This window comes from Dermacentor variabilis, chromosome 1, assembly GCF_050947875.1.
Source record: "Dermacentor variabilis isolate Ectoservices chromosome 1, ASM5094787v1, whole genome shotgun sequence".
In the NCBI taxonomy this organism is placed as follows: Eukaryota; Metazoa; Arthropoda; class Arachnida; order Ixodida; family Ixodidae; genus Dermacentor; species Dermacentor variabilis.
In genome coordinates this window covers 2,069,255-2,092,594 of record NC_134568.1, presented here as the reverse complement: position 1 = coordinate 2,092,594, position 23,340 = coordinate 2,069,255, and the positions used below count along the sequence as shown (strand labels likewise).

The window sequence follows — 23,340 nt, the reverse complement described above, 5'->3', positions numbered from 1 at the left end:
CCACTGTTTTCAGCGGTCTTGAACAGAAATGCAATTTGGTCAACGCTCGCATTTCCAGGGCACTTTTGTCCACGATAGTACATCTCCTTTAATGCAAACATCATGAAGCCAGCTCATAGCCAAAGCAGCAGGTCACCATTGAGAAAATTGTCTTGCCAACACACTGACATGGCTGCAGAGATAAAACACTTTGCACTTTGTAATATGAATGCACTGCATAGCATATATACAAAAAGGTGCAACATTCCAGTCCTCAAGTTCTTAGATCACAGAAGCAACTTTATTTTCTTCACACACTCATCTTGCACTTCTTCCTGGTGAAAGTTGTTCTTGACTCCAAACGCTTGCAAGGATAAACTTGCTGCTGTTAGGAGAAACAAATAGTATTCGTGAATATCCATCCTAAAGAAAGCGGCAAAAGAGTATAATCACAGAACACTACAAAGCAGTAACTTCTGTGTTAGAAAAACATGTCAGTAGACCAACATTGTTGGAACAAGGGATGTTGCTGTAGCCAACATTTCGACATAGGTGCTTCTCATTAGGGTAGCAAATGTTTTCCTTGGCTGTGTTGTTTGGCCTCCTTGGCCTCATTGGCGGAGAAGAAACTGGTGCATATAATAGGTCAAGAGAAGCCAAAGTGTTAAAATAAAGGAAGGAAGGGTGTGCTTAAGCCGTGGTGATTGTGATGGAGCGGGTATGAGCACTGCTGTCAGTACTTGCTAAGGGCAGGGGTGACCAAAACAGAAAACGATGTACACATGTAAGCAGTCATTAATCCAGTAGACATAATCTTCCCAGAAGACAAAATAGGCATCAAGATAAACAGTTTGCACTTTTGGAAAAGGAAAACGAAGAATTAAGGAAAATAAATTTTGTATCAAGATGCATCTGGTTAAGAGCAATGTAAATGGTAAATGAAGGCACATTATGAATATAGATTTTGTTGAAAGCCGATGAAGAAAAGATATATTAACCAAATATTAAAAAATAGGGACATTAAAATTAAACTGGGTATGACAATAAAACAGTAAAGAACAGCCTGTGGAAAAAAATGGGATAGACCATATGATAACCAGGTGCAAGATTGCAAAATGTCGAGCGCTGTTTATATTCATGCTGCTGTTGACGGCTTCAAGTTTCTGTCTTCCTGTGGAACCTTTGTCTTACTTGAACAAGGATATGGGTCATTTTTTAAACAAGTCAGTTCAAATGCGGTTCAAAGCTTCAGCATTATTATAATGAAAGAAAATATTGTGGTCAGTTCTCCTGGGTGTGCTTTCATTCACCAGTTATTTCCACCGGCGTAAGCTCAAAATTTAATGGTCTAAATGAACCTTAGCTCCTGGCAAACCATTAGCTGGTCTTTTTTTCAACACAGATGCCTGCACATTATATGTGTTGGCAGGAGTGCTAGCAAACTACATTATACTTGTTGCCACAACCAAAGTGAAACTTGGTAACAGTGATTGAAAAAAAAAAAAAACAGCATTCCACAATATTGATTCAAGTCGTCTGGAAAAGTTGCATAAGTTAATGTACACCCCCCACCCCACCAGACACAATTATACCCCACACGGACTCTCATGGTGTCAACCATGCTATTATAACACTAGGCATCAAGTAGGAGAATTAGGGGATAAGAGGGCACAATGCTTTTTGTTAGAACATCAAATGTGCTTTACATAAATGCTACATTCCAACTAACAAAGGAGCAGCCGATACTGACCAATGCATACGAAAGCTAATGACATTCTGTGCAGCAGAATGTTGACGATGAGGTGTTATGCGCACAAGTGCACTCTTTCACACAAAATGACATCCTGCAGTCAAACCTTGTGCCAACATTGGAGTTTGAAAAACACCACAGTGGAAAGCAGAGTGCTAAATTTGTTGAAAATTACTAAAAATTATTCGATTATTCATTATCCTTACTGTTCGTTAAAGATTCACAGATTGTTCCCTACGGGTGCTGTAAACAGGCACCCTGCTTTTACAGTCGTAGCAACAATGATCTGTGGCACAGACAAGAATAAATGCTCATGAAGTTTATGCAAGAGTATACCCTATTAATTACACCCCATTTCACATTCCAATGTGGAAAAAAAAGGAAGACGAAAAAAAACTACTTTCTGGTGGAGGATGCATACCCCAGAATAGAAGAAACAAGTGTACCCTAACCATTGCTGCTGCCGATGCCTGTGCACTAGCAGTTACATATAATATGGCAGTTACAATTGTTTTTCCACAAGCACTGCAAGCTGCTGCCAGTTTACCAGTACACAGATGTAATAAATTTAGGGCAAGTTAAAGCTCTCTAATGGATTTATCTCATATGACACAATTGGAATGCAATATTCTGCAAATAAGTGAAGAGCGATGTGCCATCCCATACAATGAAACACCTTTGAAGAATCTGAATCACCACCTGCACTCTTAGGCAGTTACACCCTTTGGAGTGCCCCTTCTGCCACACAACAATAATCGTTATCTGCCTTGATGCATTTTCTTTCTTGAAAACACCACGCCCGCTACTTTCCTGTCGGGAATGCTATCATGCTGATAACGTGCATGTCGTTTGTTATTGGAAAGTACAGGGCTCGCAGCGTTAAAGAAAGAAGACGCATCAAGGCAGGTGACGATTATCGTTGTGTGGCAGAAGGGGCACTCCAAAGGGTGTAACTTTGCCTAAGAGTATGCGCAGTGACGAGGTAAAAGAGTGTGTTCTGTGTAAAGTAGTGCACCTGTATAACCTAAAGATGTGGACAATGCATTTAGTATCAGCTGTGAAGGTTTCTAATTTTAATTGCACACAGTAAAAACCTCCATGCAGTTTGGCAAAACGCAAACCCCCTACTTTTTGTTGTTCAAAGGTAATGACACGTAGGGCCATAACATGTACATTATGGTTTTCATTCCCAAACAATCAAAGTGAATAGCACCACCCTAAGTGTTATGTAATTTTTGTCGCACATTTTCTGTCAAAAATTGTTAGTGTCAAATGCTGCGATCGGCAGAGAAACGGATTTCTGGAGCAATATATAGTATTAAGTACTGTGATCTCAGTTGTTTCACTGCTGTTTAAGCATTATCGGGTCTTAATGTAAAAAACGAGGAATAAATACATGCATATTTTACGTTACAACCCTCATGAGATATTTAGTAGTCTCGATTATAAAGGATTCCAGATTTACAACGCAGGTCAGATTTTATTCCACTGAAAGAATGGCACCATGCCAATGATTCTGCATGTGCTGCTATATTTATTTGTATTTAGTTCAGTTGGAATGTGTGTGTATTGTCTGCGATATCTCATCACATGTTTTAGATTGACTGTTTTCTAAATTTAGGCAAATTCATATTCGCAAATAACCTTGCATGACACCAAGAACTTGCTTAGCAGGAGTATTTCTAACATTTGCAACATATGAGGCTCTTGAATGCATATCTAAGCCTGGGGTGCACGTCGCCCCCTAAACTCATCAGCAAGTTTCGGGAACTAATCTATGAGGTTTCTTATGATGAATGTAAAGTTGCTTGAACGGGAGAAATAGGGAAATTAAACAGGCGAATTATGCAGCATAAGAATGATGTCAGCAAGAAGCAAGCTTCAAGAAGCACTGTCACTCAATGTGCATAGACTATCAAACGCAAGAATTATTTGGGATGATTTAAAATTCTGGCATTGGAACAAAATGTCCTTTAATCTATAAATAAACTCTGAGTATTCACTCTACTACCACTACCTTCACCAGAAACATTCATAATCATTATCCTATCTATGCCACATCATCCTAGCTAATATTCAAGCCTTCATAAGCTGCTTTTTTTACTGCTAATTCTCCGTGGGAAAGAGGTGTCCGTATGAAGACCATATCATATACTTATTAGCCGTTTTTTGATAAATGATAAGGGAAAAACGTCACACCAAAAATGCATTGACCTTGAGCAAGTTCTACGTTTGAAGCTGTTGATTCTTTCTTCCCTTTGCCATCATTGACCCACCTGGTTAGCTAAGTAGACAGAAAAGCTGCAGGAGAAAAGTAGGGGTGCCAAATTAGACTTGTGCCCCAGGGGACCTTTTCACGGTCACTGGAGGAACTGCCTGTGGCCGCGGCATCTTCCTTGAGGGCCATGGCCATGTCTAAGAAACCTTGTCTCCACAGGCTGCATAAAGAAGGATAATTTTCTGAGCTAAGTCTTTTTCTTAAAAGAGCCCATTTAAGTTGTATTCGTGGCTTTGCACCACAAAACTGACACATGACTGGCCACTCAAGACACTTTGTGTATTCGCAGGCTTATTCCTTGGAAAAACTTTTATGTAGCACACAATGAGTAACAGTAACAAAAAAGTATATCAGGAGGCTTTCTATTGCTCTACAACTTTTCATTGACAATTTATTTATATATTTGAGATATTTATTAACTAATTAAGAATTACGCAATTAGGCAGAATGGAAAAAATAACCAGACTATCTCCAAGCGATGGCAAACAATGTTACCTTCATTTTGTCTAGTTACATCGCATTTACATATTTCTAAATCTTGGTGCACGATAGTTAAGACACCCTGTAGATCAAAAAACAATATTACAATTTTCATAATCATCTCTTGCGTGCTATTGGCGGCTATGGCTGCTTCAAGTTATTCTTTCAGCACGGTACAAGCACTTTTGAAGTGAAATTATTTTGCATCGAGAGCGTGTAATCTAGAAAATCAAGCAAAAGGTCCAGTTGTGTTCACTATTCAGATGTTTAACTAAGAAGCTGCAGGAAAAGGAAACAGGACACAACACCTAATAAACAATGCAAAATTTGAAAATTTAAACTGAACAAGAAACCAGTTTTTGAAACCACAGAAGAAAGCCAGCAGCTTATGTCGAATACACCCTTGCTATGTACTCCAAGTGAAGTTGTTACCGCAATGCTTGGGCACCATATGAACGTAACAATCAACATCTTTGAGCAGAATATTAACACCACTAAATGAACTGGCCTTTAAAGATTCTTGATCTGAAATCCTCAACGACTTGTTCTGGCGTTTAATCTGTCGAGCTCAATCTGTATTCTCAAAAGCTGGCTCTCGGCGATAATTTCTCTGAAAGCAACATCACCTTAAATCTCAAGATAGGGTTGACCTGTAAATAACGTGGATAATGCATGGCAAACATCATGAACAGTCTTACATGTTAACCAGAGGGTTCACTCATGCAGCCATGAAATTGTGATGCAGACACGATATATTGAAGCTGGTTTTGTTAAGTGTTTCATGCTTCCAAGGCTTCTTCTCCAGTTGTGAAAGCTGTCTCCACTAGCTAAATAAGCGATGAGAATAAAAAAAGAACTTCAACATGCTCACAATACGTTGGCCATTTGCAAGTAAACAGCAGCCTTTTTGGGCGCCCACGTTGCCTTGTGCAAATCTACCGTATTTACACGATTGTAAGTCGACTCGAATGTAAGTCGACCCCCCCATATCGCTTGACCGAAAAAAAAAAAAAAAACGAGGGCGCATTCGATAACGAAAATTTATTAGTATGTCATTGGACTACTCGTCTTCACTAGTGCTGCCATCGTCATCGTTGCTGCGGTCCCACAGCGCGTCGTGGTTCAGCGAAATTTCAAATTTGGCAAACGTCCGCACCAGGACATCTTGCAGAACAGCAGCCCACGCCAAATGCACCCAACCACACGCAGCCGTCAGGGAGGCTCTTTTGACAGGTCCGGTTGGCGTAATTTCGCAGTCTTCTGCCGCCAGCCACTCGTTGTACTCACGGCGGAGCAGAACCTTAAAATTAAGGCGGAGGTCCGGGCTTATTTCATGACCACGTCGCACTTCACTGGCAGGGACCGATCATGCATTTCAGCGACGTACGCCGCAAGCTTAGCCTACAGCTCCGGAAAGCGTCCATACTTCGGCACGTGGGAAATTTCTCACTTGCCGTCACATAGGTGAAAATTTTGCTTCGCTGCAGTCGCCACTCTCGCACCACCCGTTTAGAAACATCGAAATTGCGGCCCTCTGCGCAGTGATTTGTTTCTTCGGCGTAAAGGATGGCAGCCCTCTTGAACGCTGCTGTGAACGAGTGCGGAAATATTAGTGGGCCTGCAGCACTCATGACGACTGGGGAAGCGTAGAAGTAGCACGTAGCCGATGTGGAGCGCGTCAAGAAGTTAGTCAAACCAATACCAATGCCTTTAAACAGAGAAAGAAACCCGCGAGCGGTGTCTGCTCTTCCATGAACTACCGATACTCCCCGCAAGCGCCGCCGTTCTGAGGGTGCCGCCGCAAATGGGAACAGCGGCGCTTTTATCAACTATCGACACACCCCCATGAGTATTGCATGCACTGTAAGACTCTCAAAAATGTTGAAAAACCCTTCCGAAAAGCGAACAAACACGCGGGATAGCGAAAAGATACGGGTAGGACTATAGAGCAAACATGAAATTGTAACTACGTTGTAGCTCTCGTTGGTATGGCTTTTTTTGGCGGGGCCATGTTTTGGTTTCGATTGTAAGTCGACCCCCCAACTTCAGACTTTCAAATTTTAAAAAAGGGGTCGACTTACAATCGTGTAAATACGGTACTATGCCACAGTACTTGCGTTACCCAGTACCAGCCACTTTAAAATGCAATGTGTTCAGAGCCCTTTCCCTCTGTTTTTCTGCTTTGGAAACAGTTTACCATGTGTTCAGTAGGCGTCGAGAAAGGGGACAGAAAACACTGTGCACCACTGATTTCTAATATGTTTTGCTGGATGCAGCACACCACACCGGATGCAGGTGCAGCCAGTGGAAATGCGGTGTCATGCAGGCGCTTGTCCTGGAAGCAGGGCATATGGTGGACTAACTAGTGCGTGCGATCAGATAATATTGCTGCCGAAAAACTTTTCTTTGTGGTTTTTCACGTTTTAGGAGGTCTCTACATGTCTGGTAAGCGCTTTTATGACAATCTGAACCCGTATACGATAGTGTTCTCTTAAATCAAGTTTTTTCTCATTTACCAGTCTTTCCATTGCATGCCACTTATGTTAGCGACACTGTAGACACTGCAACGGAAAAATTCTGGACACCTCGAAACACTGCTTGGGTAGTTTATGGCACATCAGGCAGGCATGTTAGGGGAAGAAATGCCACACACCCGTGCAAACGAAGTGCTGCTGCAAAGTCGTGAAGCACCAACTTCCGGGACAAGGTTGGCTTCAGTCGAGGGTGCTCGATGTGCTGTCCATCCCCTGCAGTAGAGATCAGTGGTGTGGACCCTTTTATACTGGCAGTCTTTTCTGGTCGGAACCTTGGCAACAGCTTCCACCATACTTTTTTGAACCTGCAACGTGTGCAGAGAAAGTCACATCACTGTGCATTGATTGTATGGCTTTATTGTTCTACACGTTCCATCAAATCATTAAAAAATACAGTTCGCACATTTTTACTACTGTATATAGACAGTCTAGTTGCTAGACACGTGAAACATTACCATCCCTCTGACAGAATGCAACAATAGAAGCGTGCACTGTAAAGCTACACTAAAATTTAAATTGATGTGACACCGTATGAGCATACAGTATGCTTACTGTATGCTCTAGCCCTGTGTCAAGTAAAAGTTAATTGTCAATCATTTATGGTGTATTTCTACTTATTCTAGGTCATCAAACTGTACAATCAATGTTCCAAGTTTACACATTGTTGGCTTTTGATTGCCTATGTGATCCGTTTCCTACTTACGCATGCAGTAATCCTGCTGTAATAAGGAAAAAGAGTTAGAAAAAGAAATGCCGTGATAATCTTCCACATTTGCTGAGGGCAGGAGCAATGGCCAATAGCATGTGGTTGAAGCTCAGTTTTCACACAGCTTAAATGTTCAGCAAGTAATAAAGAGGTATGCTGTGCACCTCTGCATGACCGATAAAATCTGACTACTTGATACTGCACTAAGGCTGCTGCATGGTACTGTTCGGCAGTTCGGCTTTGGTTTTCTGATATACAGAACTGTTTAGGTATCAGTACTTTACTTTGCGATAAAATGGAGCTTGGAGCACTGGTCATTTGCACATAAATAATGCGACAGCAAATATAACACAAGCATAGGATTATGGGTCTTTTGGAAAAAGTACATACACATTATGATTAGAATGTGATGTGATGCCACAATGAAACAGAAAGCAATGCTTAGAAGTGGACGGCACTTCCATGCCACCAAGGTTATTGGACAGACAGTACTTCAGAAGTGCCCGCAACACAATGTGTTGGCGGGCTAGTTGGTGTGAATTCATAAATACTTTGTTAAGCGCAAAACAATGGACAGAAGAAAGACGACCAGCACAAAGCGCTACTCTAAACTGACATCACTTTATTGCGTCACCCCTTCATAGAAAGTAGAATCTAGAAGAACATGCGCAGTGAGCACCATGTGCAGGAACCACCAACAACCGATCACAAGAGCGCACTCATGCGACGGGATCCAAAAAACCATATCGAGCACTGCACATGGTTAAAGAAGGCACACTAATGCACTGTGACCCCAATGACTGAATGAAGAAAGCTTCCGATAACTCTCGGGCGGTGGTATCACAGCACTTTTTAAATATCGTAGTATCACGAAACATGGCTTTGCACTTCCATATTTTACAATGTTGAGCCAAATGAGAACCTGTGCCTGGTGGTATGGATCGCTTATGTTCGCAATGTTTCCTGATGCTACGATTTTGAAAAAGAGCTGTGATACCACCGCCAGAGAGTTATCGGAAGCTTTCTTCATACAGTCATTGGGGTCACAGTGCATTAGTGTGCTTTCTTTAGCCTTGCACAGTGCTCAATATGTTCTTTTTTTTTTATTCTGTCGCATGAGTGTGCTCTTGTGATCAGATGTTGGTGGTTCCTGCACATGGCGTTCACAGTGCATGTTCTTCTAGATTCTGCTGTCTACAAAGGAGGGACGCAATAAAGTGATGTCAGTTGAGAGTAGCGCCTTGTTCTGGTCGTCTTTCTTGTGTAGGTTGAGCACTAAAAAAGCAATTATGTATTTCTTCTGTGTGTTTGAAGACAGCTCCACACGCAGTAGCGATTCCAGTATTGCTGCCCAGTGGTTCAGCTCGCCGCAGTTTGAAGTGCCACAAAATATAAGGAGAGAAACCTGCATTATAGTCTTGTTGCAAACCAGAATATAACGTAAAGTGCATTCTGAGGCCAGAAACTATAGAAAAAAATTTCATGATGCACCACTGTGCAGGGTTTTATAGCAAAGTCAAATGCATTTAGTGTAAATATCACACTACGATGGTACGCAATGGTGGTAATCTGTAATAATATAAAAGGTGCCTTAATGTTACAACAAAAGTTGACATTACTTAATTATAGCCCTGTAAAATTTAGCATGCAGGGGCACCACTTGGTTAAACAATAGTGACGTAATGTCTATGTACACAAGCATTATTATAATGAAAGAAAATATTGTGCTCAGTTCTCCTGGGTGTGCTTTCATTCACCAGTTATTTCCACCGGCGTTCTTCCAACATTCCGGTACGCTCGAGGTTATGAAGCATTGCGTATACAGGGTGGCCAGTTTCTCTAGAACAATCTGACCACCATCCTTCAACAAATCTGCTGTTACCTGATCCTCCCCAGCTGCCTTCCCCCTTTGCATAACTCCTAAGGCTTTCTTTACTTCTTCTGGCGTTACCTGTGGGATTTCGAATTCCTCTAGGCTATTCTCTCTTCCACTATCGTCGTGGGTGCCACTGGTACTGTATAAATCTCTATAGAACTCCTCAGCGACTTGAACTATCTCATCCATATTAGTAACGATATTGCCGGCTTTGTCTCTTAACGTACACATCTGATTCTTGCCTATTCCTAGTTTCTTCTTCACTGTTTTTAGGCTTCCTCCGTTCCTGAGAGCCTGTTCAATTCTATCCATATTATAGTTCCTGATGTCCGCAGTCTTACGCTTGTTGATTAGCTTAGAAAGTTCTGCCAGTTCTATTCTAGCTGCAGGGTTAGAGGCTTTCATACATTGGCGTTTCTTGATCAGATCTTTCGTCTCCTGCGATAGCTTACTGGTTTCCTGTCTAACGGCGTTACCACCGACTTCTATTGCGCACTCCTTAATGATGCCCATGAGATTGTCGTTCATTGCTTCAACACTAAGGTCCTCTTCCTGAGTTAAAGCCGAATACCTGTTCTGTAGCTTGATCCGGAATTCCTCTAGTTTCCCTCTTACCGGTAACTCATTGATTGGCTTCTTGTGTACCAGTTTCTTCCGTTCCCTCCTCAAGTCTAGGCTAATTCGAGTTCTTACCATCCTATGGTCACTGCAGCGTACCTTGCCGAGCACGTCTACATCTTGTATGATGCCAGGGTTCGCGCAGAGTATTAAGTCGATTTCATTTCTAGACAAAACCACTTTCTGATTATGAGGCACGCCGTAGTGGAGGACTCTGGAAATTTTGACCACCTGGGGTTCTTTAACGTGCACCTAATTCTAAGTACACGGGTGTTTTCGCATTTCGCCCCCATCGAAATGCGGCCGCCGTGGCCGGGATTCGATCCCGCGATCTCGTGCTCAGCAGTCTAACACCATAGCCACTGAGCAACCACGGCGGGTCCCGCAGGAGTTGTGCGCCTCATTTCACCTACAGTGGTGCCCTATTTGATCAGTCAAGGTGGACCAATCTGAGCTCGGTTATACCGCACGGATGGCACTCGGCTAGAGAACCTGGTATTTATGACCTGCACATGTGTGGCCATATATAATTGACCATATATATCGTTTTCTTTGAAGGAGGGTTCCCGTACAGTGATAAAATAAAGGAAAAGACATTAAAAAGAAAGAAAAAGAAAAAAATTCGGGGAATTAAAGGAACATAAGAGGTGATTTGAACTCGTGACCCTTGGATGTTGCCCGGAAAGATAGCTCAGTCGGTTCTTCAGGCCCCAGGTTACTTTCAAGCGCCATAGCTCCTGCTCCGAGCCTCATAATTACATGGAAAGGGATTGATGTCCGCGATAGTCGCTTTTTGTTGTGGTTGGAAGGCACACTTTCTTGGAAAAATGGCCGCCCGAGGAGAAGAGCGAACTTGAGCGGCTTTAGAGACTAGGAAAACTGCCTTAAAATATTTAGACTTGAGGGAAAACTTCGTTAACAAACTATAGCACGGCAATCAGCACTCGAATACGACAAGAGAAATTATTGAGACGTGGAAAACTCCCTTGAAATAAATATGGTTTGCGAGACAAATGCTTGTAAGTATTGAACCTCTTAAAAGATGAGGGGGAATAAGCGCTCACCGAGAGGGCATCGTCCGTGCGAGACCACCACCAGGCACCTTACTGAGACGGGGAGGACTCTGCGGCCGGAACAAAGCCTCCCTTCTCCGCCGGCCAAGAGGGGAAAACGCGCTTTCCGATCGCTCAAGGTTGCGTAGACCTAGTATAACTCTAGCGTCTAGGAAAAGCTTAAACAGGTGCGAGGGCAGCACGCATAGCGTGGGAAGCTAGCCGCCAGAATAACTATCTCAGGGACTGCTGCTGACGAGGGCGAAATACCTTCGTGTAATTATAAGAACCCTAATAGGACTATTTTCGAAGAAAAAAAAAGTAAACGGCCCAGAGGGCTATACTACGAGAGCTATGACTGATAATTCTCTCTCTCTCTCTCTCTATGTATATATATATATATATATATATATATATATATATATATATATATATATATATATGTATGTATATATATATATATATATATATATTCATCTCATCTATGGGATCGCATGCGCGCGCTGTTGCTTTGTCTCTGCGTGTAGTAGTTAACAGAGCCAGTTTAAGGGCGGAGAAGGAAGGACAGGAAAGTCTCTGAAGCGAAATTGCAGCGCCGTGGTTTTAAAGCGCACCCGGGGTAGAGAAACGGAAGGCGATATAAGCGTGCGTGGCCATGATACGCACACGACAAACTGCCTTAAAATATTTAGACATGAGGGAAAGCTTCGTTAACCAACGATAGCACAGCAATCAGCCCTCGAATATAATTATAACCCTAATAATAACTGTAAATATTCATCTCATCTATGGGATCTAATGCGCGCACTGTTGCTTTGTCTCTGCATGTAGTAGTTAAGAGGGCCAGTTTAAAGGCGGAGAAGAAGGAAGGAAAGGAAAGCAAAATTGCAGCGCCGTGGTTTTAAAGCGCACCCGTGGTAAAGAAACGGAAGGCGATATAAGCGTGCGTGGCCATGATACGCACACGACAAACTGCCTTAAAATATTTAGACATGAGGGAAAGCTTCGTTAACAAACGATAGCACAGCAATCAGCACTCGAATATAATTATAACCCTAATAATAACTGTAAATATTCATCTCATCTATGGGATCTAATGCGCGCGCTGTTGCTTTGTCTCTGCGTGTAGTAGTTAAGAGGGCCAGTTTAAAGGCGGAGAAGAAGGAAGTAAAGCAAAATTGCAGCGCCGTGGTTTTAAAGCGCACCCGTGGTAGAGAAACGAAAGGCGACATAAGCGTGCGTGGCCATGATACGCACAGGACAAACTGCCTTAAAATATTTAGACTTGAGGGAAAGCTTCGTTAACAAACGATAGCACAGCAATCAGCACTCGAATATAATTATAACATTAATAATAATTGTAAATATTCATCTCATCTATGGCATCTAATGCGCGCGCTGTTGCTTTGTCTCTGCGTGTAGTAGTTAAGAGAGACAGTTTAAGGGCGGAGAAGGAAGGAAAGGAAAGCAAAATTGCAGCGCCATGGTTTTGAAGCGCACTCGTGGTAGAGAAACGAAAGGCGATATAAGCGTGCGTGGCCATGATACGCACAGGACAAACTGCCTTAAAATATTTAGACTTGAGGGAAAGCTACGTTAACAAACGATAGCACAGCAATCAGCACACGAATATAATTATAACCCTAATAATAATTGTAAATATTCATCGCATCTATGGGATCTAATGCGCGCTTAGCTCCTGGCAAACCATTCGCTGGTCTTTTTTTCAACACAGATGCCTGCACATTATATGTGTTGGCAGGAGTGCTAGCGAACTACATCATACTTGTTGCCACAACCAAACAGAAACTTGGTAACAGTGATTGAAAAAAAAAAAACAGCATTCCACAATATTGATTCAAGTCGTCTGGAAAAGTTGCTTAAGTTAATGCACACCCCACCCCACCAGACACAATTATACACCACACGGACTCTCATGGTGTCAACCATGCTATTATAACACTAGGCATCAAGTAGGAGAATTAGGGGATAAGAGGGCACAATGCTTTTTGTAGAACATCAAATGTGCTTTACATAAATGCTACATTCCAACTAACAAAGGAGCAGCCGATACTGACCAATGCATACGAAAGCTAATGACATTCTGTGCAGCAGAATGTTGACGATGAGGTGTTATGCGCACAAGTGCACTCTTTCACACAAAATGACATCCTGCAGTCAAATCTTGTGCCAACATTGGAGTTTGAAAAACACCACAGTGGAAAGCAAAGAGTGCTAAATTTGTTGAAAATTACTAAATAATATTCGATTATTCATTATCCTTACTGTTCGTTAAAGATTCACAGATTGTTCCCTACGGGTGCTGTAAACAGGCACCCTGCTTTTACAGTGGTAGCAACAATGATCTGTGGCACAGACAAGAATAAATGGTCATGAAGTTTATGCAAGAGTATACCCTACAAATTACACCCCATTTCACATTCCAATGTGGTAGAAGAGGAAGACGAAAAAAAAACTACTTTGTGGTGGAGGATGCATACCCCAGAATAGAAGAAACAAATGTACCCTAACCATTGCTGCTGCCGATGCCTGTGCACTAGCAGTTACATATAATATGGCAGTTACAATTGTTTTTCCACAAGCACTGCAAGCTGCTGCCAGTTTACCAGTACACAGCTGTAAAAAATTTAGGGCAAGTTAAAGCTCTCTAATGGATTTATCTCATATGACACAATTGGAATGCAATATTCTGCAAATAAGTGAAGAGCGATGTGCCATCCCATACAATGAAACACCTTTGAAGAATCTGAATCACCACCTGCACTCTTAGGCAGTTACACCCTTGGGAGTGCCCCTTCTGCCACACAACAATAATCGTTATCTGCCTTGATGCGTTTCCTTTCTTGAAAACACCACGCCCGCTACTTTCCTGTCGGGAATGCTATCATGCTGATAACGCGCATGCCCTTTGTTACTGGAAAGTACAGGGCTCGCAGCGTTAAAGAAAGAAGACGCATCAAGGCAGGTGACGATTATCGTTGTGTGGCAGAAGGGGCACTCCAAAGGGTGTAACTTTGCCTAAGAGTATGGGCAGTGACGAGGTAAAAGAGTGTGTTCTGTGTAAAGTAGTGCACCTGTATAACCTAAAGCTGTGGACAATGCATTTAGTATCAGCTGTGAAGGTTTCTAATTTTAATTGCACACAGTAAAAACCTCCATGCAGTTTTGCAAAAAGCAAACCCCCTATTTTTTGTTGTTCAAAGGTAATGACACATAGGGCCATAACATGTAAATTATGGGTTTCGTTCCCAAACAATGAAAGTGAATAGCACTACCCTAAGTGTTATGTGATTTCTGTCTCACATTTTCTGTCAAAAATTGTTAGTGTCAAATGCTGCAATCGGCAGAGAAACGGATTTCTGGAGCAATATATAGTATTAAGTACTGTGATCTCAGTTGTTTCACTGCTGTTTAAGCATTATTGGGTCTTAAAGTAAAAACGAGGAATAAATACATGCATATTTTACGTTACAACCCTCATGAGATATTTAGTAGTCTCGATTATAAAGGATTCCAGATTTACAACGCAGGTCAGATTTTATTCCACTGAAAGAATGGCACCATGCCAATGATTCTGCATGTGCTGCTATATTTATTTGTATTTAGTTCAGTTGGAATGTGTGTGTATTGTCTGCGATATCTCATCACATGTTTTAGATTGACTGTTTATTAAATTTAGGCAAATTCATATTCGCAAATAACCTTGCATGACACCAAGAACTTGCTTAGCAGGAGTATTTCTAACATTTGCAACATATGAGGCTCTTGAATGCATATCCAAGCCTGGGGTGCACGTCGCCCCCTAATCTCATCAGCAAGTTTCGGGAACTCATCTATGAGGTTTCTTATGATGAATGTAAAGTTGCTTGAACGGGAGAAATAGGGAAATTAAACAGGTGAATTATGCAGCATAAGAATGATGTCAGCAAGAAGCAAGCTTCAAGAAGCACTGTCACTCAATGTGCATAGACTATCAAACGCAAGAATTATTTGGGATGATTTAAAATTCTGGCATTGGAACAAAATGTCTTTTAATCTATAAATAAAGTCTGATTATTCACTCTACTACCACTACCTTCACCAGAAACATTCATAATCATTATCCTATCTATGCCACATCATCCTAGCTAATATTCAAGCCTTCATAAGCTGCTTTTTTTACTGCTAATTCTCCGTGGGAAAGAGGTGTCCGTATGAAGACCATATCATATACTTATTAGCCGTTTTTTGATAAATGATAAGGGAAAAACTTCACACCAAAAATGCATTGACCTTGAGCAAGTTCTACGTTTGAAGCTGTTGATTCATTTTTCCCTTTGCCATCATTGACCCACCTGGTTAGCTAAGTAGACAGAAAAGCTGCAGGAGAAAGGTAGGGGTGCCAAATTAGACTTGTGCCCCAGGGGACCTTTTCACGGTCACTGGAGGAACTGCCTGTGGCCGCGGCATCTTCCTTGAGGGCCATGGCCATGTCTAAGAAACCTTGTCTCCACAGGCTGCATAAAGAAGGATAATTTTCTGAGCTAAGTCTTTTTCTTAAAAGAGCCCATTTAAGTTGTATTCGTGGCTTTGCACCACAAAATTGACACATGACTGGCCACTCAAGACTCTTTGTGTATTCGCAGGCTTATTCCTTGGAAAAACTTTTATGTAGCACACAATGAGTAACAGTAACAAAAAAGTATATCAGGAGGCTTTCTATTGCTCTACAACTTTTCATTGACAATTTATTTAATTATTTGAGATATTTATTAACTAATTAAGAATTATGCAATTAGGCAGAATGCAAAAAATAACCAGAGTATCTCCAAGCGATGGCAAACAATGTTACCTTCATTTTGTCTAGTTACATCGCATTTACATATTTCTAAATCTTGGTGCACGATAGTTAAGACACCCTGTAGATCAAAAAACAATATTACAATTTTCATAATCATCTCTTGCGTGTTATTGGCGGCTATGGCTGCTTCAAGTTATTCTTTCAGCACGGCACAAGCACTTTTGAAGTGAAATTGTTTTGCATTGAGAGCGTGTAATCTAGAAAATCAAGCAAAAGGTCCAGTTGTGTTCACTATTCAGATGTTTAACTAAGAAGCTGAAGGAAAAGGAAACAGGACACAACACCTAATAAACAATGCAAAATTTGAAAATTTAAACTGAACAAGAAACCAGTTTTTGAAACCACAGAAAAAAGCCAGCAGCTTATGTCGAATACACCCTTGCTATGTACTCCAAGTGAAGTTGTTACCGCAATGCTTGGGCACCATATGAACGTAACAATCAACATCTTTGAGCAGAATATTAACACCACTAAATGAACTGGCCTTTAAAGATTCTTGATCTGAAATCCTCAACGACTTGTTCTGGTGTTTAATCTGTCGAGCTCAATCTGTATTCTCAAAAGCTGGCTCTCGGCCATAATTTCTCTGAACGCAACATCAGCTTAAATCTCAAGATAGGGTTGACCTGTAAATAACGTGGATAATGCATGGCAAACATTATGAACAGTCTTACATGTTAACCAGAGCGTTGACTCATGCAGCCATGAAATTGTGATGCAGACACGATATATTGAAGCTGGTTTTGTGGAGTGTTTCATGCTTCCAAGGCTTCTTCTCCAGTTGTGAAAGCTGTCTCCACTAGCTAAATAAGCGATGAGAATAAAAACAGAACTTCAACATGCTCACAATACGTTGGCCATTTGCAAGTAAACAGCAGCCTTTTTGGGCGCCCACGTTGCCTGGTGCAAATCTACTATGCCACAGTACTTGCGTTACCCAGTACCAGCCACTTTAAAATGCAATGTGTTCAGAGCCCTTTCCCTCTGTTTTTCTGCTTTGGAAACAGTTTACCATGTGTTCAGTAGGCGTCGAGAAAGGGGACAGAAAACACTGTGCACCCCTGATTTCTAATATGTTTTGCTGGATGCAGCACACCGCACTGGATGCAGGTGAAGTCAGTGGAAATGCGGTGTCATGCAGGCGCTTGTCCTGGAAGCAGGGCATATGGTGGACTAACTAGTGGGTGCGATCAGATAATATTGCTGCCGAAAAACTTTTCTTTGTGGTTTTTCACATTTTAGGAGGTCTCTACATGTCTGGTAAGCGCTTTTATGACAATCTGAACCCGTATACGATAGTGTTCTCTTATATCAAGTTTTTTTCTCATTTACCAGTCTTTCCATTGCACGCCACTTATGTTAGCGACACTGTAGACACTGCAATGGAAAAATTCTGGACACCTCGAAACACTGCTTGGGTAGTTTATGGCACATCAGGCAGGCATGTTAGGGGAAGAAATGCCACACACCCGTGCAAACGAAGTGCTGCTGCAAAGTCGTGAAGCACCAACTTCCGGGACAAGGTTGGCTTCAGTCGAGGGTGCTCGATGTGCTGTCCATCCCCTGTAGTAGAGATCAGTGGTGTGGACCCTTTTATACTGGCAGTCTTTTCTGGTCGGAACCTTGGCAACCGCTTCCACCATGCTTTTTTGAACCTACAACATGTGCAGAGAAAGTCACATCACTGTGCGTTGATTGTATGGCTTTATTGTTCTACACATTCCATCAAATCATTAAAAAATACAGTTCGCACATTTTTACTACTGTATATAGACAGTCTAGTTGCTAGACACGTGAAACATTACCATCCCTCTGACAGAATGCAACAATAGAAGCGTACACTGTAAAGCTACAATAAAATTTAAATTGATGTGACACCGTATGAGCATACAGTATGCTTACTGTATGCTCTAGCCCTGTGTCAAGTAAAAGTTAATTGTCAATCATTTATGGTGTATTTCTACTTATTCTGGGTCATCAAACTGTACAATCAATGTTCCAAGTTTACACATTGTTGGCTTTTGATTGCCTATGTGATCCGTTTCCTACTTACGCATGCAGTAATCCTGCTGTAATAAGGAAAAAGAGTTAGAAAAAGAAATGCCGTGATAATCTTCCACATTTGCTGAGGGCAGGAGCAATGGCCAATAGCATGTGGTTGAAGCTACATAAATACTCAGTTTTCACACAGCTTAAATGTTCAGGACCCGCCGTGGTTGCTCAGTGGATATGGTGTTGGGCTGCTGAGCACGAGGTCGCGAGATCGAATCCCGGCCACGGCGGCCGCATTTCGATGGGGGCGAAATGCGAAAACACCCGTGTGCTTAGATTTAGGTGCACATTAAAGAACCCCAGGTGGTCAAAATTTCCGGAGTCCTCCACTACGGCGTGCCTCATAATCAGAAAGTGGTTTTGGCACGTAAAACCCCAAATATTATTATGAAGTGTTCAGCAAGTAATAAAGAGGTATGCTGTGCACCTCTGCATGACCGATAAAATCTGACTACTTGACACTGCACTAAGGCTGCTGCATGGTACTGTTCGGCAGTTCGGCTTTGGTTTTCTGATATACAGAACTGTTTAGGTATCAGTAGTTTACTTTGCGATAAAATGGAGCTTGGAGCACTGGTCATTTGCACATAAATAATGTGACAGCAAAATATAACACAAGGATAGGAATATGGGTCTTTTGGAAAAAGTACATACACATTATGATTAGAATGTGATGTGATGCCACAATGAAACAGAAAGCAACGCATAGAAGTGGACGGCACTTCCATGCCACCAAGGTTATTGGACAGACAGTACTTCAGAAGTGCCCGCAACACAATGTGTTGGCGGGCTAGTTGGTGTGAATTCATAAATACTTTGTTAAGCGCAAAACAATGGACACAAGAAAGACAACCAGCACAAGGCGCTACTCTAAACTGACATCACTTTATTGCGTCACCCCTTTATAGATAGTAGAATCTAGAAGAACATGCACAGTGAACACCATGTGCAGGAAGCACCAACAACCGATCACAAGAGCGCACTCATGCGACGGGATCCAAAAAACCATATCGAGCACTGGACATGGTTAAAGAAGGCACACTAATGCACTGTGACCCCAATGACTGTATAAAGAAAGCTTCCGATAACTCTCGGGCGGTGGTATCACACCACTTCTTCAATATCGTAGTATCACGAAACATTGCTTTGCACTTCCATATTTTACAATGTTGTGCCAAATCAGAACCTGTGCCTGCTGGTATGGATCGCTTATGTTCGCAATGTTTCGTGATACTACGATTTTAAAAAAGAGCCGTGATACCACCGCCAGAGAGTTATCGGAAGCTTTCTTCATACAGTCATTGGGGTCACAGTGCATTAGTGTGCTTTCTTTAACCTTGCACAGTGCTCAATATGTTTTTTTTGGGGATTCTGTCGCATGAGTGTGCTCTTGTGATCAGATGTTGGGTGGTTCCTGCACATGGCGTTCACAGTGCATGTTCTTCTAGATTCTGCTGTCTAAAAAGGAGGGACGCAATAAAGTGATGTCAGTTGAGAGTAGCGCCTTGTTCTCGTCGTCTTTCTTGTGTACGTTGAGCGCTAAAAAAGCAATTATGTATTTCTTCTGTGTGTTTGAAGACAGCTCCACACGCGGTAGCGATTCCAGTATTGCTGCCCAGTGGTTTAGCTCGCCGCAGTTTGAAGTGCCACAAAATATAAGGAGAGAAACCTGCATTATAGTCTTGTTGCAAACCAGAATATAACGTAAAGTGCTTTCTGAGGCCAGAAACAATAGAAAAAAATTTCATGATGCACCACTGTGCAGGGTTTTATAGCAAAGTCAAATGCATTTAGTGTAAATATCACACTACGATGGTACACAATGGTGGTAATCTGTAATAATATAAAAGGTGCCTTAATGTTACAACAAAAGTTGACATTACTTAATAATAGCCCTGTAAAATTTAGCATGCAGGGGCACCCCTTGGTTAAACAATAGTGACGTAATGTCTATGTACCCATGCATTGCCAAATAAAAGTGAGGCGTGCAGACAGGACACAAGAGTAGACAAGTGGACAACACGAATGCTGTGTTGTGTTGTCCACTTCTCTACTCTTGTGTCCTGTCTGCACGCCTCCCTTTTATTTGCATAATGAATCCTTACCAACTAGCTCAGCTTTCTGTCGTTCTAAGCCGCATTTCTGCCATTGTCCAAATGGCATAAATGAATGGGTAATACTTGTATACACAGATATTACATCTCTATTGTTTAACCAAGTGGGTAAACTATGTCTGTCTCATACAAGATTAGAATTAAACCATAAATTATTTATAGTCACCCTAACAGTAACACCTCATTTGAACTTCACAGTAAGTAGACGCCTGTTGATGCCAGCCTCCCCCAATGGTAAATTGTGCTGCATACTTTACAGAGAAATTATAGTGGTATCACTCAACTCCAAAGTTATTCAGGAGTGCAGCATTGTAGAAGACATCTGCAAATGTCCCATTTCATGTATAACAGCCTGAATTGCTTGCACATCTTACCAAGTGCAAATTAAAGTTACTTCTCCTTGTTTAGCATTTTTGCCTGCTAGACCACAATCCAATGTCATCAATATATTAACATATTACCTGAAAGGACCTAATTTGCCTTATAGATTAACACATTCGCATACTGCCACAGCTGCACTCTGTCATATGCGTTGCAATCATAAAGGAGTGCTTGTCCACCAGCACTCCAATGTCACTAAGAGTGATCACCTACACAGCTAAGTAGATGGTCATGATTCAGGTGGCAAATAGCTAAGAGAAAAAAAAATCCACTCACTTCGAGGGCTACAATACTGCGATAACTTGAGAGAGATGGACCCATTGCAGGCAGCAGACCTCTTCTCAGCTCCAGCACAACAGCAACTTGCCTTTCAGTAAAAGAAAAGGATTGATTAGTAATGATAAGTTACCTTGTTTTTGCTGAGTATCAATACAATCTGACTTTCATGCAGATCCACTCCCCGCCTTAGTAATACAACTGAATTATTCGTAAAATAAAAGAGTCGATGATGATACCATTCGCTTCTCTTGTATGTCCAATTTTTTTTCGCACTGATACCCCGTTTACTGCTTGCTTACTGACACGAATGCCTTGACTGCCCAGACATCATTCGAAGCAACACGTCTTGCTGCACCGCAAAATGTTGCACCAAGGAAACACAGCAGAGCAGCCAGAGCAAAGAACTTTTTTTCTGGTCACAATTAAAACGTGCACCCAAGCAAGAAAGTAACGATCACAGGTAGTGAGTGACTGCTATTGCCTCGAACGTTTATATCCGTGTTTTAACAGAAGTTCTTGTATCGGATACAATATGCTCTCAAGCCAATACAAGCGTCAATACAAGTGCGCAACTGAACGCAGTATTATTCTACGCTTTTAACGCGAGCGAGCAAAAGGTTAGAAGTACCTCACAGAAATTGCGATCGAGCCGATCGCGCTACGACTGGAATCGATCTGAAAAGATAGGGTGATCCCTTTCCCCATACATGCGTCATTTTTGCCCTAAGACGTTGCATAGTGGTCTTTTGAAACAATATTTCTGTTCGCGACACCGGCTTACCACACAGAATTTTAAGACCTACGTTATGCAAACCAAATAAGATTAAAATGGGCTTACCTCATGAGCAAGTTAAGAGCGCGCGTAGACTGTTGAACACCCGTTGAGAGCAAGCAGGCTATCCGTGTCCAAGCGCATACGTGCACCCAAACACAGAACAACTTCTTCGATGCCGCAGCGTGCAGAGTTTTGTACACGAAGTGAAAGACATCCAGCGCAAATATCTCCTCGCGATGACGGCAAATGACGAGCGCACAAGCGTACACAACACAGCGACAAATTCGCAACTTAGCCAATTCGAACGTGCCGAGACCCAAGCATCGTAAGCATCCATCGTTTCTGTTCTTCGCTCCCGATGCGTCAATCTCTCTTCCTTGGGGTCTTGCTCCACTCTTGAGTACAAATCAAGAGATATTTACGGCAAATTAACAACTTTTACAACACGACACGAAAAATTCTGGCTGACTACACATGTGCAGCTCCGTCTGCCACTCCTAACGGACGCGCAGCGCGCGCTGCCCCCTGGTGCCGCACTCTGTGAGCGCGGAGAACAGAACTGAATCGGTTTCGTTTTCGCATTTGTGCTCTAGTTACTGGAACTGTAATATAATTGCTTGAGAATTAATTGAATTCTAAAAGAGGAGAACGCTTTCTCTCCCGCAAGTTAGTGTGTTTTATACAAAGGGAGAGAGAATGCAAGAAGCAGAAAGGCAGGGAGGTCAACCAAAGCGTTCGCTACTGGGGATAGCAAACCCCTGTGCTGCAATGAAGTGCAAAGCAATGCACTGCGGTGCGTCCATAAGCTCTAGTATAGTGATAATTTGGGCAGGTTGGTGCTTGTAATGAACAGGTAAATAATGAGTTGTGTCAAAACATTACCCATATATAAAGCACATGGAACTAATGGTGGTGTATTCTAGGTCAAAAAGAAATAAAGCTTGAATCGTTACATCTCGGCACTAGGCATTCTATCTTTCCGTATTACTTTTTTCTTCTTTTTGACAGTACACACAGTACTAACACGGTAATAGGTCCTTCATCTTCAGTCACCTTCCAGTAGTTTACACACATGTCGGTGCATGTTCGCGTTCTTTATTCTACCGTTCAAGAACAAGCGCACTTACCGGTCTTGTTTCAAGATGAAGCGCCAAATGTTTGCGATTACATCTTATCGCAAGAATTAACACATGAACAGTGAAGATTATGCGTAATCGATTTGTGTCAATGAATGGGCAGTTATTGTCAGAGACGAGATATTTTGTAAATATTATGGGAATGAGTTAAACCAACTACATTGCAGTTCAGCAATGCCCTTTGACACTTGGGTTAATTGCTTGCCGTATTCGAAAATTTCACCCGACCGTTGTACCTGGATCTATAGGCCGCCAGTCCCCTTCGAGACCATTTGTTGCAAAATGTAAACGCAGTTACGGTCATTATACCACTTCCTGCGTTTCGGTACTGATTTAGAGTGCGCAAAATTTTTGGAGTATAGAGCACCAATGTCATTCCCAGTGCACCAGCACCTGAATGCTACAAGCTTGTTTACGTGTGCACGTATGTCCACGGCTCTTCATTCACTTAAACATACATGCTGTGTTA

The 23,340-nt window shown here is 42.0% G+C and overlaps 1 protein-coding gene across 10 annotated transcripts; it reads right to left on the bottom strand.

Moving 5' to 3' along the window:
* Positions 1-258: 258 nt before the first annotated feature.
* LOC142575094 (uncharacterized) lies at positions 259-22,258 on the bottom strand. Of its 10 annotated transcripts, none has more exons than XR_012826563.1 (7): positions 21,799-22,258; positions 20,958-21,048; positions 17,604-17,789; positions 15,629-15,790; positions 7,141-7,326; positions 4,006-4,167; positions 264-361 (listed from the first exon to the last, which is right to left on the bottom strand). XR_012826563.1 is itself a non-coding variant. In XM_075684105.1 (5 exons), the coding sequence occupies exons 1-4, from the start codon at positions 21,801-21,803 to the stop codon at positions 4,090-4,092; spliced, it is 360 nt and encodes a 119-aa protein (XP_075540220.1). In that variant the 5' UTR covers positions 21,804-22,258; the 3' UTR covers positions 266-364; positions 4,080-4,089. The 10 variants fall into 10 exon arrangements, 3 of the variants coding, with proteins under 3 accessions (XP_075540237.1, XP_075540220.1, XP_075540224.1); XR_012826562.1 differs by having other exon boundaries at positions 266-364; XR_012826575.1 differs by lacking the exon at positions 4,006-4,167 and having other exon boundaries at positions 262-364.
* Positions 22,259-23,340: the final 1,082 nt, after the last annotated feature.